Raw genomic sequence first — 16,051 nt, forward strand, 5'->3', positions numbered from 1 at the left:
TTCGTCACGTCAGATGTACTGTACAACCTCAGTGAGGCTTTAAATGGACATAAATGATGTAAAAAGGGATCAACCTTGTAAATTCATTTGTTTTAGCTATATCCCCATGTACTGCCCCATGTTACAACAAAATAGGGACAGGTGTATTTGCAAGGGTGTCTAAAAGCAGTCCAACAAAACACAAAAGGCAACTCATTTTTGTACAGTCTATCTTTTATTCGTATCAGATTGCATGGAAAACAAAGACACAGACTAGTTCTTGTAGCCACGGCTGGCTCTGCGGCCACGAGCTCTCTCGAACTTCCTGCCCTTGGAGCGGATGTAGGGCCTGAAGAAGAGAAAGGATAGTTTAGTATAAGATGATGGCACCACAAACCCAACATTCATATAAAATACACGTGCATACTGGAGCTTAGCTTTCTTAATTTTCTCTCCATCAACGCTGCCTTACAAATGACCACAAAGCCGACCTTTCGCTCACTAAAATGGTTTTAGGGTCATATTTAAACACTAAAAAATTCCCCACGAGTGCCAACTACTCATTCATTTCTAGGTGCTGGTATTGTGCGTGACGGCCTACTGGGACACTTGAATTTAACCATTAATGTTATTAGTAAAATTTTCCTACCAAGACAAGTCAAAATGTCTTCTGTGACAGAAGACCCATTATTTCCAAAGCTAATCCATCTACCTACCTCCGCAAACCACACTAACTGTATGACGCCAATCTGAAGAGCAAAATACATTGTGTGTTTTTTGGTGGTTTTAGGTTCATACCTATTATCGATAATTCACCAAAACAAAGGCAGTTCATTAACATATTGACCAAAATATTAGACAACCATGGTAACTAAGGCTTTAACCCCCAGCTCCTTTTATACACAGTCTTTTTGAAGCTAAACCGATTAAAACAAGGAAGCCAGATATACCATATTTGACACAAGTCAGTCTGGTATATCTATTTTTATCATCTCCAAAAGAGCAAGTGTAACCCGCATTAAATCAACTATCAACACTCGTGAGGATAGTGGAGTTATTTCCAGGTAACTGATGACTGTTCTTACTGACAACTATCATCTTGTTTTCCTCAACTAGAGAGACAGACAAAGAAAACAAGACAAAGAGAGACAGAGGGATGGAGAGAAAACCAAGGCAGGCCAAGATGAAGGGAAAGACAGACGAGACAACACACAGCGTGTGACAGAAAAACACAGCTTAAAAGTCAGTTAATGATGAAAGTGTAATTAAAACTTAAACAACAATTTCCAATAGAAAAACATTCTTATGTTCGGGCCAATTTAGTACCCAGGCGTCAGACTGATCTAAATACTGGTACAACAACGACATCCTTAATCAACACTGTGTTGTTTTTGACAACAGTACCAACACATCAACTGTATACATACTTGGTGTGGCTGTGAGGAGTTCCAGGGGCTTTTCCAAAGTGCCTGTACACCTCTCGTCCTTTGCGGGGTCCTGGACAACAAACACATTATAGATTAAAAGCAGTTTCAAATGCTATACAGCCTCTCAAAAACACATTCCTAGTAGTAAAGTATTCCCACTTCCATTCATTATCTGAATTCTAACATCACAAAAATAAATAAATAAAAAATTCTTTGCACATTTGCTTTAAGTTTTGTTTAGACAGACCTGAAGAGTGACCGACAATGTTTGACTTTGGATGACTATATTGTAAATAACCTGATGCTGAGCGAAAAGTATTATTTCCATTTGCTTCTTACCTATGATTAACCCCTTTGCAATTCTCCAACTGTATTTCTCGCCTTTCTCGTGTTTCAGGGGAATATTTTTAGGTTTGTAAAAATGTGTTTTAACAATACAATGGTTGGACATCAAACACCACATTCCCCTTCTTCTCTTGCACTGATAATAGAGGGATTCATTCATTAGCAGAAAAATAGCACTAAAAGGTTAACTACCACAAAACTCACAGCAGCATGTGATGCCATGAGTTTCCAGCATTTGTCAATACCTTGACTAAAGAGAAGCCTGCCATACAAAACAGTCTGTCAAATTCAGGTGAATAGCACTCAATACCAACCAACTGTCCACAAAGCTTACACATGATTAAAGAGAAATAAAAATATCTGGTGATTAACCATCAACAATCAGGCCAGAATACAGATGTAAACCAGCTTTCCTAATTCAAGCAGTATTCTATGGCATTGCAACTAGGGCTGCAGCTAACGATGATTTTAGTATTCGAAGCTTCTACACATTATTTCAACAATTCATCAATGCGTCAGTTAAGAAGTACTTCTGCTTGGCGGCTCGCAAGCCTTTAGTATAACTCGAGTGCAGACTTTCACGACTTTCAGCGTCAGCCGATGGCTGTGCCGTTCACACTACACAACTTGCTGTCATGTGACGGGAGTCTTGAAGTCGTCGTGGCGTTCACACTACGTGACTGATTGGTGACAGGGGGTCACACACTAAATGAGCTCACAGCGGCTCTGTCACCCGACGCAGATCTCCAAACCACATTTTGTCAAGGAAACACGTGAAATAAGCGATCCTGAACACGAAACAGCTGTTGTTTATTATTTAGATGGCCATTATAAAGACAAAGAATATGGGTGAAAGGATGGATTAGCACACGCAGGTACCAGGGATTGTCTGAGTTACAGAGAGCTGGAGTTGAGTTACAAGGTGCAGCTCCCCGACACCCAGTTAACTCTTGACTGTGACGTTACAACCCACGGCCCAAAAAGGACAACAACAAACGCACGTGTTTACATTTTCAGCTGAGGACTGCGGTTTACTTTGGCTAGCGTTCAACTCAACAATCAATCAAGATTTCAGTTAAATGCTGAAGTTGCTGTAACCTTGTCTGTGGTCCGCGGGCAGAACACCTGCTGCTTTCTGATCAGATGCTGTCGTGCTGTTGCCAGGGCAACATAAGTTTCGTTTTACGGTGGACGGACTGTAACATTATAGTTGTTTTCTCTAGCTTGAAATAATCCCATACTTTGGACACTTTATTCTTTGCCCCTTGCTATTTTCTCTCTTCCTCCACTTTGCAAACAGCGCCATTATAATCATGTCGTGTTCACAGCGTAAGCGCGATGTGCGACAGTAATAAATGTCCGTGCGAAACAATGTGCTGTATAGTTATGATTAAACAAAGCATTGATGCAAAGAATTTGCGTCGATGCATTTTATTAATCGATGAATCGTTTCAGCCTCAATTGCAACAAACTAAGTTCTCTCACAACATCATAAATGAACTCCACTCAGCCACACCAGACAACAGTAGTCTGGTGTACATTACTGTTATAAGCCTCCTTAAATCAACTAAAACATACTAGTGTGAAATTACAATAAGTGCATGAATTAAAGACGGTTCTCTAATTTTATCACTCATCCTTGCAGACATTTATCTAAAGTACCAAGAATTGCCACGAGTGTCATTTAAAATAGTTGCCCCCAACAGCAATGTTAATAGTTATACTCAACTGACTAAGCTTGAGTTCATATCTGGTGGTCAAGGTGCCCGAGCACCATGAAGACATTGAATGATTATATTATCTACTCCAATTGCATAATTATAGTAGAATGTGAATTGAAATCTACATGTTCAGTTACCTGACAGCAGCACTGTGCCCTGTCCTTTTGGAGAAGCCAAAGCCAGCTGGTCAAAGGTCATCACCTGACCACCTGCCTTCAGGATCTTGCGGCGGGCACCATCAGTGACCCTCAGAGCACAGATCTGTAGGACAATAAACAGGACATCTTAATGGGAAACAAGAAAACGCTAACAGGTGAATTGTGCAACTATTAAAAGCAGGGGTAACCTTGAGCTTGGGGATATCCTGAATCCTGACATCATCAGTGACTGTTCCCACAACAACAGCGGTTCTGTTTTCACGGCCAGCCATCTTCATCTTCCGGATCTGGTCGTAATGGAAGCAAAGTCACAATTGAGTCAGATGATCACATGTCTAAAGAACTGATAACAGGGCTCACATTTTCATCACTGACCTGGTATTACACTGTTCATAAGATTGGTGGTAAATGGTTAATATGGATAACAATTTTCTTGACCCACAGTTCAACTTCCTTAATTAATTTCTCAAACACTTCCAATGTCAGTGAATAAAAAGAATAAAACTAAATTGAGCCAAATGGGAATCAACACTGACCAACGTCACCCCAAAATTCAGAGCCACTGGAAAGCAGAACCGGCTCCACGAACACAACTGGAGACGCATCAAATTCCAACCTTTTCTCTATAGAAACCTCAAATCCGTATCTACCCACCCCAACTATTCATCTGATACCAGTGATCTTTCTCCCGATTTTAAATTCAGTTTACCTCACTGCGCACTCACTGGATCATTTTTAAGAAAATGTCACATGAGGCCATGGTACTAAAAAACTAAGTGATCAGCCCACTGCGAGTGAATGAGTGAAACAGCAAACCATCATGCCATCAATGTCAGTATCAACTGACACTGACCTATAAATGTACTGTGTCAAAAAAATGTATTCCAGTCCCAAAAGATGGTGACATGCGTTATTTATATTACAACTGGCTCAAACACTTAACATATCTAAAAAGTCAAAAGGATGATTCATTAGTGTTGGATAGAGAGAGACAACTGAGACTGACCAGACGGGAGATGGAGATGGGTGGCCTGTTGGTCCTGCTCATGAAGAGCCTCCTCAGGACGACCTTGTTGAAGGGAGCATTAGAACGGCGGGCCAGGAACCTGTACAACTGCCAAGAACCCAGCAGGATGGTTAGAATATCATGCACAATAACATCAAGTTATCAACTCAAAATCTAATGTGGCATAAGTAATTGCAACCACTTAGTAGAGCATGAGTGAATGTAAATTACCTTGACCAGGAGCCTCAGATAAATATCCTGGCTCTTCGGTTCTTTCCTGTGCACCTTACGGTCCTTGTTATGTCTGATGTCAACTCCCTTTAAAAAGCAAACAAACACAATGTAATACATTATCACAGCTGTAAGGTTAAATGTATTCCAAAGCAGTGTGTATAAACACCTATGACATCAATTACATCCTGGTTATATTGTACAATCAAGTTCAAAAGTGTCAAACCGTATTTCACAACATTAAACTCCTAGTACCATTCATATTTCTAACAATTACATCCCTTTAGTGACCTTAACAAGCAGCTCAACGTGTAGCGCCACGGGCCAGTTCACACGTTGACACTCCACAGCTAACTGCTATCACGAGCGATACAAAAAAAACAAGCCTACAGTTTAGAGTATGGCTGAGTTTTGATATTTGGGAACACACGTTAAATTTTGGGGAATATAAATTACCGTTAAATAAATTATTCCGCATTCTCAACCACTCTGAAAGTCAGTTTCTGATCAATCTCAAGGCGAGAATCGGCTGCCTGGACGGCACTAGTCCGGCACCAAAGAGAGTAAGCTGGTACGATTTATATTGTCAAATAACACGAAATCAACATATAACTGCAACGTAAATGATGTTTTAAATCTGTAACGATTGGCATTATGAAGGTGATATGCTTTAATTCAGAGGATGATCGTGGATAGTCAAGCTTTCGTATTTTAAATTTTCTGCTAGCTGTACCTACCATCTTGGACACAGCGAAAAGGGAAAAGGAAGAGCTGAGGTCTCGCGATAAACTGTGAGCTACAATCTCGGGTCTCTGATTGGTTACAGAGCATGCGCTTCCTGCATACCAACTGTGATGATTAAGGATGGTGCCTCTGGCGGTGAAGACGAGAAAGAAAGGCACGATTTCTAGTTTATTACTGATTTAATGGCTAATGTTGATTTATTTTATGCATTTGATTCTGTTTGGGTTGTAAGTTATGATTGAAAAACTGATTTCATTCATATTTACTTTTAGGCTATTTGTTGTTAGTGAAAATATTGCAGTGCTCAAGCTCTGTACTGGCTGTTTAAAGTTCATAAAATTAGTGGTTATAAAACGGCAGATTTTGCAGCACTTTATTCAAAGTTGGTGTATTTTCACCTCTTTGTTATGTGGATGAAGCTTATTGAAATCTAATCTCTCTTTCAAGGGAGACCTGACCAAGATAGGCAACATTGACACACATTAAAACACTTATATGTAGGTATACTTAAAGAATCTAGCCTATGGGAAACATCAACACTTCTCCTTAAGGACATCTGCAACTAGGCACTTGAACTTGAAGTGGTACCTGCACCCAATCATTTTCATACAGTTCCCAATTAGATTAACTTTTTGCAAAGAAGTCAAATAAATTTTTTATTTAGAACACACAAACAATTTACTGTGTACTTAATATTAAATACAGATTGCACTTTTCAGACACTTTCTAAAAAATATGGTCAGTTTGAGAATGTATATGACAAAATTAACTTAACTTTACATGATTGTACAGTTTGAAAATGTTTAAAATGAAAAAACAACTGAAAGAGCCTTTTTTAACTTAGAGGTTACAAATGTATAGCAATATCAACAAAGTTTTTCCAGTATGACACAGTGAAACAAGTGTGCCAGTTAATTGAGGATTTAACAGCTCTGTTGTTCTCTATGTTCTCAGAGGAGAAAAGATTACACCATAATCTGTAACTTAAATTTGCATATGTTATTTAGGAATACTCCCCTGTTTCCTCAGTAAATCTAACAACTATGCAACTGAATCCTGCCCTGAAAAAGCATCCTTTGTCAGTATATGTTATTTTCAAATAATTTGCACACAAAAAGAAATCTCTTAAATTCGAAACAACAGTCATTTAGTACAAAAACTTGCATCTGGGAGCCAAGGATCTCAGGTTTATTCAAGTTTGTGGTCCTGCTGCTGTCTAAGGTGACACAGGAAGATTGTGAAAACCAGTGCGATGCCTCCCAGAAACACTGTCCGTGCCACAGGGGGGACCAGGGCAAAGTTCACTGCCTGAGATAGTGGAAGAGATGAAACAAATGCATATGTCATTCTACATCAGTATATGTATGTACAGTATATGTATGTCTATGAATCTGTGTGTGAGAATATCTCACCTGCATTGTTGACCAAAATACTACTCCAATCTAAAGAATGGGCCAGAAGATAGATTTATAGATCAATAAAGAGACAGAGAGATTTATTGCATGGCACCTTAGTAACAAATAGTTTAATAAGGGCAGCCTTTGCCTGTATACAATATGTACCTTGTAAGATGTCCAGAATTTCTGTCTCCAGTCTTCAAGCGGATCGTCTTTGTGTTCTAGTAAACTTAAACCTAAAAGGTAGAGGGGGCTGTTAAATGTTTTACTGATTATAAGTAGGATCCGCCATTAGAAATACATGTTATGTGGAAAAGCATTCTCCAAACCCACTTTATTTAAGATTCCACCAATGTCATAACCTCAGAATTTGGGATTCATTTTAAGTCATTTTACGTGGTAACAATCAGTGACACTGACCACTGGCACCAAATTACTTAAAATAAATACAGCAGTGAGGACATTCCCATTGTTTGTCGGAGGAAGCCATCCTGAGCGACTTACTGAGCCCTGCCACATTAAGAAGCCACCGTCTCTCAGCTCTGTTACAGGAGATTTTTTACTACTGAAATCTTTGCATTGTTACAGTCTTTGCTAAATTTTCAATTACAATAAGGTGTCCTTGTAATTGTTGAATTATTCTAGAAGTCAGACATTTTCTTCTGGAGTCAACAAAGCTGAGCTGTTTGATGCACAGTAGGCCATGTTTTTTAGTTTGAGTTTTCAGTCAAAGTTTCATTTTACCCAGAATTCATGGAAATGTATCCTTACTTACGATAGAAGAACTAAACCGCTTTGTGCAATGGATTGATTTAGACACTGTCTGTCCAAATTCTGACCATCAGTTTGATTTAAGGCGATTTAAGAGGAAATTACAGACCCATAAAATAAAGTAGTATCAGAATGTTTTATCTAACTTCTGTAAATGTGTAAGTGGAAAATAAAGGGGGCTGAAAATTAAATGATAAACCTGCAACTGTTGAGAATACTAGGGTTTAAGAAAATCCCAGCAGCACAACAGACATAGACATCACTTATCAATTAGAAGTCTCAAACAGAGCCAAACATAGTTATTAAGAATAAGCACCATGATTTAAATAGGCTTAGTGACATGCTTACCAATATAAAAGGCACTGATGGTGAGAGGAGCTGCGATCAGCTGATCCACCACAACTTTAGTTGTTACTGCTTTTACTCCGCCTCCTGGCAGCATCCTCTCCAGCCCTCTGAGCCAGTGGTAGTTGAAGTTTGCATGGAAACAGAAGCCGACAGTCGCCACTCGAGCCGTCTGACACCAGTCAATGCCGCCTGGATCCTCTGACGTGGATTGTGCATTGTCTTTCCTACCCAGCATGCTCTGTTGTATGATGTCAGCAGAGGCAAACAGCGTTGTGTATCCCAGGACGTTACTGATGTACGGATGGGCCTTGAACACAGCCCAGGCCCGGTTCATGGTGGAAAATCTGATCAGTGAGAGGATTAAAGCTGAATTCATTCATAATAAAGCCCACGAATATGACTGCATTTTTAAAGTGAGGAAGGCTTTTAAATAAATCTTAAAATGAAATGGATGTTAAGGAAATTAAGCATAAGTAATAGAGTATGATTAATGATAGTTAAAATCATATGACATGATGTACATCTCTAATTAATGTTGCTCATACTGAAAATGATAATTGTTGTGTCTTGAACCACTCTACTGTAAGGTTCTGTCCATGGCTTTTTAATCCAAGAAGTAGTTAAACCTACCTTTCAGCGAAGCTCAACTGACCCTCTCCTCAAATTTCCAAAGCCAAAAAGCCACAAGCTCTTTTCCAATTGGATCTGTTGGACAAGAGGTGGAGAAGGAGGTGGAGCTGAGATGAAGGTCTTCTCACCAGGTCAAAGTTCTGCCACTGTTGCAGATAATGTGTGATAAGACCTTTATGAGTCCCCTGGAGAATAATCTGAGAAAATACCACATGTGAGGAATGGTAAAGAAGTGACTGACACAGCAATATTCTGCAGCAGACAGTAGAGACTTTACGAGAAACACATGTCAATCTATTATACTGAATTTATGCACATGTGGACCTCATATAATTGACTGAAGCTTGCCATTAGCAGCGTAGATGAACCCATTGCACACACTGTTTTCACAATACTGTCTGACTGATTATACCTCTTATGTCTTGTCACTTGAGTACTTTTCCCTAACGTCTGTGTAGAACAGTAAATGGCACTTACAGCAGATTGTTCTCACTTGTTGAAGTGTTGTAGTTGAGCCACAGCAGAAAGTTAGCTGTTCAGCTCATTGCTCAGAGGCACATGTGGCGTCACTATAAATAGATACTCCCACAGCAGTGCTTCCTTGCTTTGAGTGAGGAGGTGCCACAAGATAAAATGTTCATTTCCTTATAGGGTAAAGAAAGTTGTTTCATTAAAGAGACCAGAAAGATGCTGATCTTTATTTTTATTTTTTTTGCACTACACTGGGCATGTAATTTCTCATGTAAATAAATGAACAGATCTTTCGCAAAAAAGAAAGATAATAGAGAAAAAGAAATTGCTGATCCTCCAGAAAAAGATTTTGCAGGAAATGTTGATCCATCTTTTGAGAGTTACCGCATGACATTATTGTGTTCTTTGTTGGCAATGTCACATGTTGCTGTTTCCAGATTTGAAAAAAAATATAGCAATAAAAAAAGAAAGTTAAACAGTAAGAAAAAGTAAGAAATAAGAAATGTAAGAAGAAACATAAAACTATATCTCCATGGCATACTGGATATAAGGAAAGAAATCAGACTCTGGATGTCAGGATGGGGTCTTTTTAAATATCCACAGCTAAAAGTAAAAATTAAAACTTGGATTTTATTTTTATTCCTCTGCATCTCTCGCTGTCTCCCATCTTTGTGAAAAGGACAGCCTCTATTCACCCACCTGCTGCCATAGATATGCAAAATTCTGTACTTGGAAGGTGTGCTATTGAATTGAAAAGGTCAATTAAAGCCACTAGCAACCAGCTTAGCTCTTCCATCTGAGAATGTGATAATTAGGCGCCAGAATTTAAGCTGATCAATTAAGGGCTTGTTAACTGCCTCAACTGGTGTGTTTGTGTCTACCAGTATTTAACAAGCTGCCTTTAGTGTGGCACACAATGAAGACGTGTGCCCACACCTCCACAAGCGGTTGACTTCTCATATAATTGCCTCTTTCTTTTCAGAGCCTCTCATCGTGTCTCACTTCCTCTCCCACTATCAATTTGTCATGTTGGATTCCATTCATACTGCCAGGGAGAAATTTGTGCATTTGCATTGCGCTCTGATGTCACTTGACTTAATTTGCACACACAGACCCCACAATACATGTGCACACGTACATCAACAATGAAATTACACCACCTTTCTCTCAGAAGAAGCCCACCGCCGTCAAAGCTGAGTCCTCAGTGCAATTTGTAGGAAGAGACAACAAGACACACAGCAGCCTGAGGAGGAATAAGGTAAACATGATTTTCTGGATATTTTTCAATTGAGCTGAACAGAATGGAACAAAACTAGACATAATGTACACATGCTGGACTGTTGGGTAGATTGATAAACAAAAACAAAACACATCTTATTGTTTTTAAATGTAGCATTTGAAGCAGTTCAGGATATTTGATGAAGCTGATGTAATTGCATGGTTCTTGCAATTCTTGGAATGTATCCACGTGTTTGAATGCGCTTATTTTATAGCTTAATTGCGTCTAATAAATAAATGTAAGGGAGATTAACTTGTAGTAATGCATTTCACTTTATAAACTCAGCGTACATATATAATAACTACATCTGCAGAGTAACTAGTAACTACAGCTGCTTTTTATTTGATTGAAAAATGTAATTACTCAAGTAGTTAAGTACAGTACTTAGTGCATTTAGTTCCATTGACAGTTCAATTTAAAATGAATAACATTTAAAAACTGATTTATTTTCAAGAGTGCTATCTTCATGTTATTAAAATGACATATTACATCTCTCAAATTGCAATTCACTTGATTGATCTGATTTCAACACATTAGAGCTCAGTGACATGACAGCTCCCTTGAATTACTCTTTTCTCACTTTTTTTTGTCTCATTTCTTTACCCCCTACACTCTCTCTTTTCAGCCATGCGACCATCCGTCCCTGTGACTCTTGAACCCGGGTTGGAGCGAGGCGTCCCGTGGGGTCGTGACCTCTACACCTTTGTAACTTCAGCAGCAGGTCACATGATGAGGACTCTTCAGAAACCCCGGAAGAACCGACCGTCCAAACGGCAGGTCAACCACCGTCGCTTCCTGCACAACATGATTCAGAGGTGTGTTGGAGCATAAGAGAAGCACCTTTGTCAGCTGATATGAAAATGTAAAATTTTCCTTGCAGTATCTTAAGGCAGTGGTTGCCAAACCCAAATTTGAAGGCATCACCAGACAATAAGAGGGATAAGAAAGAAAAACATATTTCTGTTGAACAATATTGTATTTTAATATTTTGCTCAATTTTAGAATTTATTTGTGAAACTAGATACTTTTCACCTCTTTAGGCCTCTAAAAATTCTTGGCTACAGGTCACAGCTCTTGTCATGAGGGATCACGAGTAGACATTTCTTCATTTTAAAGGAAGAGTTAGATGAGAAGGTCGATACCACTCTGTTATTTGTAGACAACAGTAAATATAAAGATACAGTCAGTAGCCGGTTAGCTTAGCTCAGCACAACGACTTCAAAAAGTGGGAAACAGCTAGCCTGGCTCAAAATCACCATGAGGGTTCCAGGCAACCAGCGGGGACCCCGGAAAGTCATTGCACCTGGCCAAGAAATAGTCCTGCATGTAACCTCTCTGTAAAACCAGTGTGCTGTTTTTTTAAATGAATATTTTAATTTAGCCATGTTGTGAGAATATTTTATATGCCTAGCTTGTTTAGGATAATGTTTCACATGTTTATTATAATTATGTTTAAGGTATTTATTGAAAGACGGACACATTGAACTTGAAAGTGCAGATTTCTCGCTCCGCCTTATTTCTCTCATGCTGCGGCCTTCACATTTTCGTAGGAAGAGTTAATGTTTACCAACTGTGTGACTGTTTCATGCATATACATTGTTGCTAATATTAAGACAATGTCTTATTTCTGATTTCACATTTCAGTTTGGTGTTCTTTCTTTAGAAGGGTTGTATTGTTTTCATATTGAATATGTGCAGAGATGGATGTGGAGGTGGGTCTGACCCTAAGACCCAGAAGAGGAGAAGCAAAACAGGATATATCAATCAATGTAATGCAGAGTTTGATGAGTTCTGCTCCCTGAGACCAGCTCAGATACACATGTGTTTGTATTTTCACTTGTTTGAAATGATCTATGAACTTGAGTTGATTTGAATTTACTGGAGTTATTGTCTCATTGAAGATTACTATTGCAACTGTAGAAGAACCACAATTCATCTAAATCTAAGTCACAGTTCCAAGAGAATAAAGTGTGAGAGTGAAGGCCTGTAAGGCCTCTGGCCTGGTTTGAGGGTTTTTATCTCCCACAGTATTAAACAAACAAGGTATAACATGTTGACTGTAGGTAGATTTTGTTATGTTTAGACAGAGCTAGGCTAGCTTTTTCTCAGTTTACAGACTTTGTGCCAAATTAAGATAAGATAACCAGCTGTAGCTTTTAACCTACAGACATAAGAGTTGTATTGAGCTTCTCATCTAAGTCTTTGTAAGAAAGCAAACAAGCATTTTTCCCAAAATGTGAAACTATTGTTTTGAAATAACATGAGTTAAAATGGTCTGGAACTATTGTCTCAACGTATTTTGGAAACAACTGTCTCATTTGTCATCTGTCTCTCTCAGAAAGTTTGCAGACATAGAAGCAGCAAACCACCGGCTGACATCTACTCTGCATTTTAACGATGAGGATAAAAATCTATCCGCTCTGCCACCAGAGAAGCCAGAGACACTTGACCAGTCAGGTAGCCCCTCCCGAGGTAGTTATCTACAAGATCCAGATAAATGCAGTGTTCACACAGATGCAGATGGCATCACTAAGTCCAGGAGCAACGTCTCCATTGGCTAACATGCAACTGAAATCAGTGAAAAGAAGCAGCCAGACTCGGGACACCTTTGGAAACGACACCCCAAATCACAACCCGCCACCTGCGCCACTAGGAAAAGCAACCAGAGCAAAGGGAAACAGAAAAAAGGGAGCAGAAATCACAAAGTGGATGAATTCACATCCATGAGCTCCCCAAAGGGCATAGACTATTACAACTGGGCAGAGCTCTTTCATACTGAGTGTTACGACAATGAAACGCAGCTGAAGTCAGCCAACAACCTCTCAGAAGACTCTCAAACTACTCAACAGGACTTGGCTTTCATCCAGCTCAGCCAAAATGTGGACGTCTCTCCTTCCTTCTCTCCAGAGCTCTCTCCGTTGTCTCTCGACTCTTGCGACTTCTCGATCCAAATGTTCACAGACATCTCAACATGCACACCGGCCCAGAAGAACATTACTGACTTTTCAGAGAGTCAGTGGACAGATATTACGGATCTTTTCAGTGTTGGCAGTAAGGACTCAGGAGGCTTCATGGGCGTAGAGGCATATTTTGACAGTATCTGTGCATGCCAAGATGATGCTGGGCAGGACGTTGGCGCCAACGATGTTGGATTTGCAGATCAGTCAGATAGTCTTACAGAAACGATCTACAGCAACAGACCTGAGGTGGAGGATCTACACAGTGAGACAGGAGAGTATGATTACAGTTTTCATGGAGATCAGGAATTGACCATAAACCACTTCCAGAGTGTGCTGAGACGAAACGAGGACGCTCCAGGGACACAGTGTAACAATTTCAAGCCATCCCAAGGCACAGACATCATCCAAAACCAGCTCCCCACACCTATCAGCTACCACTACAGTGCCTCAGAGCTGCAGATGTACCAGCATCCTCAGGAAGAGAGTCCCTGTATGCTGATGAAATATGAAAATAACCCAAACTTTACACCATTTGAAGGTGTTGCTCAATCATTCTCTGTCCCACTTCGTAATCCTGAGCACTGTCCCATACCAACACTGCCGCACGAGGATGACTGGCTGTTCACTGATATCTTAAAGGACAGGAAGTCACCTGATTGCTAATGTGTCATGTTTTTATAGAGGTTTGTTATTTAGCAAATGTATGTGAATAGTTAATTAACAGTGATGCATGGATTCTGCTGTAAATGTTGAGGGGGCAGTGGAACAGTTTTTATTCAAAGCATTTCACAAGACTTTCATAGTCATTTATACTTTTTATGCAAATGTCAGCTGGAGGTATTCGGGTTAAATCTCAAGCAACTCATTTGTACTGTGAAATATGAAAAAGGAATCAAGCAACATACTGTATATGTGTATACCTTTATTTTATATGCTACAAAAATAACAGATTTTTCAATCTTTTGTCAATTTCTCTAAGAAAATCTTTCATTCATCAAAGACTTGATGAGTCTTTTTTCATGGTTTACTCTGTTTCACGTCACACCCAAATCTTGTCTCTTCTTTAAGGGTGAATTAATTGCCAAGATCTTACTTAAATGAAGGTGTACTGGAAATACATGCTTATATAATTAAACTAAAAACACGTAAACAGGGACAGCACTGTATCTCTGTTAAGTGTCAATTTCCAGCAAAATGACAGTCACGCATATTCTGTTCACTGTTCACATGTCTTATTGTGTTGTTATTGTTTATATGCTACAAACGATTTTCCACTTGAGGAAAAGGAAATCTGAACTCAACTGCATTTATAATCTATTAAACTACTTTGCTTGAGATTCAACTACAAATTAAAATTACATTTGACAGGCAGTAGATAATTATACATAAATAATATATATTCATATACAGTACAAACAAAATTTTATTTGCTCTCTTTTTGCACCGAATATTTTATATGTATATATGTTTAAGCTTTTAACTTTGACTTCAGCTGTGTGTGAGTCTCAATCTGTGTATTGATTACAGTGCCAAAGAATGAAATGTTAATGTTTAAAATGGTGACAGATGATGCCAGTAAACAACGATAAATGCTGTAATAATGCTAATAACTCCTGTTTTCTAGTGTGTGTGTTTGTGTGTAAGTACCAGTGATGGAGTAAGTTGCTTAAAAGTAAGTTAAAGTGGCAATACTGCAATATAAAAGTAATCCATTACAAATAAAAGTGCATTGAAAATGGCAAAGTACTTTGGCAAAATGTACTTAAAGTATTAAGTAAAAGTACTCATAATGCAGAATAAAAGTGAGTGTTATACTATTACAGTATATTTTTATTATTATAACTGATTAACGTGTAAGTAGCATTTTACAGTTGTAGCTCCATGAGGTGGAGCTAATTGTAGGTACTTTTTTACACTGTTTTGTAGTTAAATCTATAAAAATGCATCATATTTTTATAAACTGATAATGATTTTTATGTGAAATCTCTAAAGTAATATGTCAGTTAAATGTAGTGGATTACAAAGTAAAATATTTCCCACTAATATGTATTGGAGTGGAAGTATAAAGTAGCATGAAATGGAAACACTTGAGTAGTAAGTACTAAAACATCAAATTTGTACTTAGGTACAGTATTCAGGAAATGTCCTTAGTTACTGTCCACCACTGAGGAGTATGGGTGCATGCCCAGCATGTCATCTCAAAGAAACACACAGACACACAAAGATCAAAACCAATGACATATATTAAAGGTAACCCCAGTCAGATGTTTTATAATTACAGCATCATTAACAAAAAAGGCTAAAACAATAAAACACATTTTTCCAAAATGTCTCAAGTTGCACAGTAACCATAAACAAACACACAGAGAAAAATAACACCTTAAGAGAAGCACCGGCCTCGTCTCTTGCTACAGATGAACAGAACTCATCTGTTCTCGTTCCAGCAGTTTAATCCACCCTCATTCAGATTTTGGTCTATCAAGGCATGAACAGAGTCGCCACGTTTAGACGCTGATATGACATTCTGAGATGACAGACTGTATCCTGATGACAAGTGATGTCAACTCGTTTGGCTTAATGCTAT

At 38.8% G+C, this 16,051-nt stretch overlaps 3 protein-coding genes across 11 annotated transcripts; 1 reads left to right on the forward strand and 2 right to left on the reverse strand.

Annotated features, from left to right (window-relative positions):
- Positions 1–192: 192 nt before the first annotated feature.
- On the reverse strand, positions 193–5,728 carry rpl18 (ribosomal protein L18). The gene is made up of 7 exons (XM_046044052.1): positions 5,605–5,728; positions 4,868–4,954; positions 4,637–4,744; positions 3,819–3,917; positions 3,610–3,733; positions 1,407–1,476; positions 193–328 (listed from the first exon to the last, which is right to left on the reverse strand). Exons 1-7 carry the CDS (start codon positions 5,605–5,607, stop codon positions 253–255), a joined length of 567 nt encoding a protein of 188 aa, XP_045900008.1. The 5' UTR covers positions 5,608–5,728; the 3' UTR covers positions 193–252.
- Positions 5,729–6,355: 627 nt separating this feature from the next.
- On the reverse strand, positions 6,356–10,405 carry si:ch211-120k19.1 (uncharacterized protein LOC563199 homolog). 2 transcript variants are annotated; one of them, XM_046044054.1, is made up of 6 exons: positions 10,389–10,405; positions 8,758–8,903; positions 8,128–8,471; positions 7,174–7,244; positions 7,024–7,053; positions 6,356–6,919 (listed from the first exon to the last, which is right to left on the reverse strand). In XM_046044054.1, exons 3-6 carry the CDS (start codon positions 8,459–8,461, stop codon positions 6,800–6,802), a joined length of 555 nt encoding a protein of 184 aa, XP_045900010.1. In that variant the 5' UTR covers positions 8,462–8,471; positions 8,758–8,903; positions 10,389–10,405; the 3' UTR covers positions 6,356–6,799. The 2 variants fall into 2 exon arrangements, with proteins under 2 accessions (XP_045900010.1, XP_045900009.1); XM_046044053.1 differs by lacking the exon at positions 10,389–10,405 and adding an exon at positions 9,235–9,245 and having other exon boundaries at positions 8,758–8,954.
- LOC123967801 lies at positions 10,166–15,220 on the forward strand. Of its 8 annotated transcripts, none has more exons than XM_046044046.1 (3): positions 10,166–10,486; positions 11,133–11,322; positions 12,846–15,220. In XM_046044046.1, the coding sequence occupies exon 3, from the start codon at positions 13,231–13,233 to the stop codon at positions 14,128–14,130; it is 900 nt and encodes a 299-aa protein (XP_045900002.1). In that variant the 5' UTR covers positions 10,166–10,486; positions 11,133–11,322; positions 12,846–13,230; the 3' UTR covers positions 14,131–15,220. The 8 variants fall into 8 exon arrangements, with proteins under 8 accessions (XP_045900002.1, XP_045900006.1, XP_045900004.1 ...); XM_046044050.1 differs by lacking the exons at positions 10,166–10,486; positions 11,133–11,322 and adding exons at positions 11,689–11,844; positions 12,206–12,550; XM_046044048.1 differs by lacking the exons at positions 10,166–10,486; positions 11,133–11,322 and adding an exon at positions 11,689–11,853.
- Positions 15,221–16,051: the final 831 nt, after the last annotated feature.

This window comes from Micropterus dolomieu, linkage group LG03, assembly GCF_021292245.1.
Source record: "Micropterus dolomieu isolate WLL.071019.BEF.003 ecotype Adirondacks linkage group LG03, ASM2129224v1, whole genome shotgun sequence".
Taxonomy (NCBI): Eukaryota; Metazoa; Chordata; class Actinopteri; order Centrarchiformes; family Centrarchidae; genus Micropterus; species Micropterus dolomieu.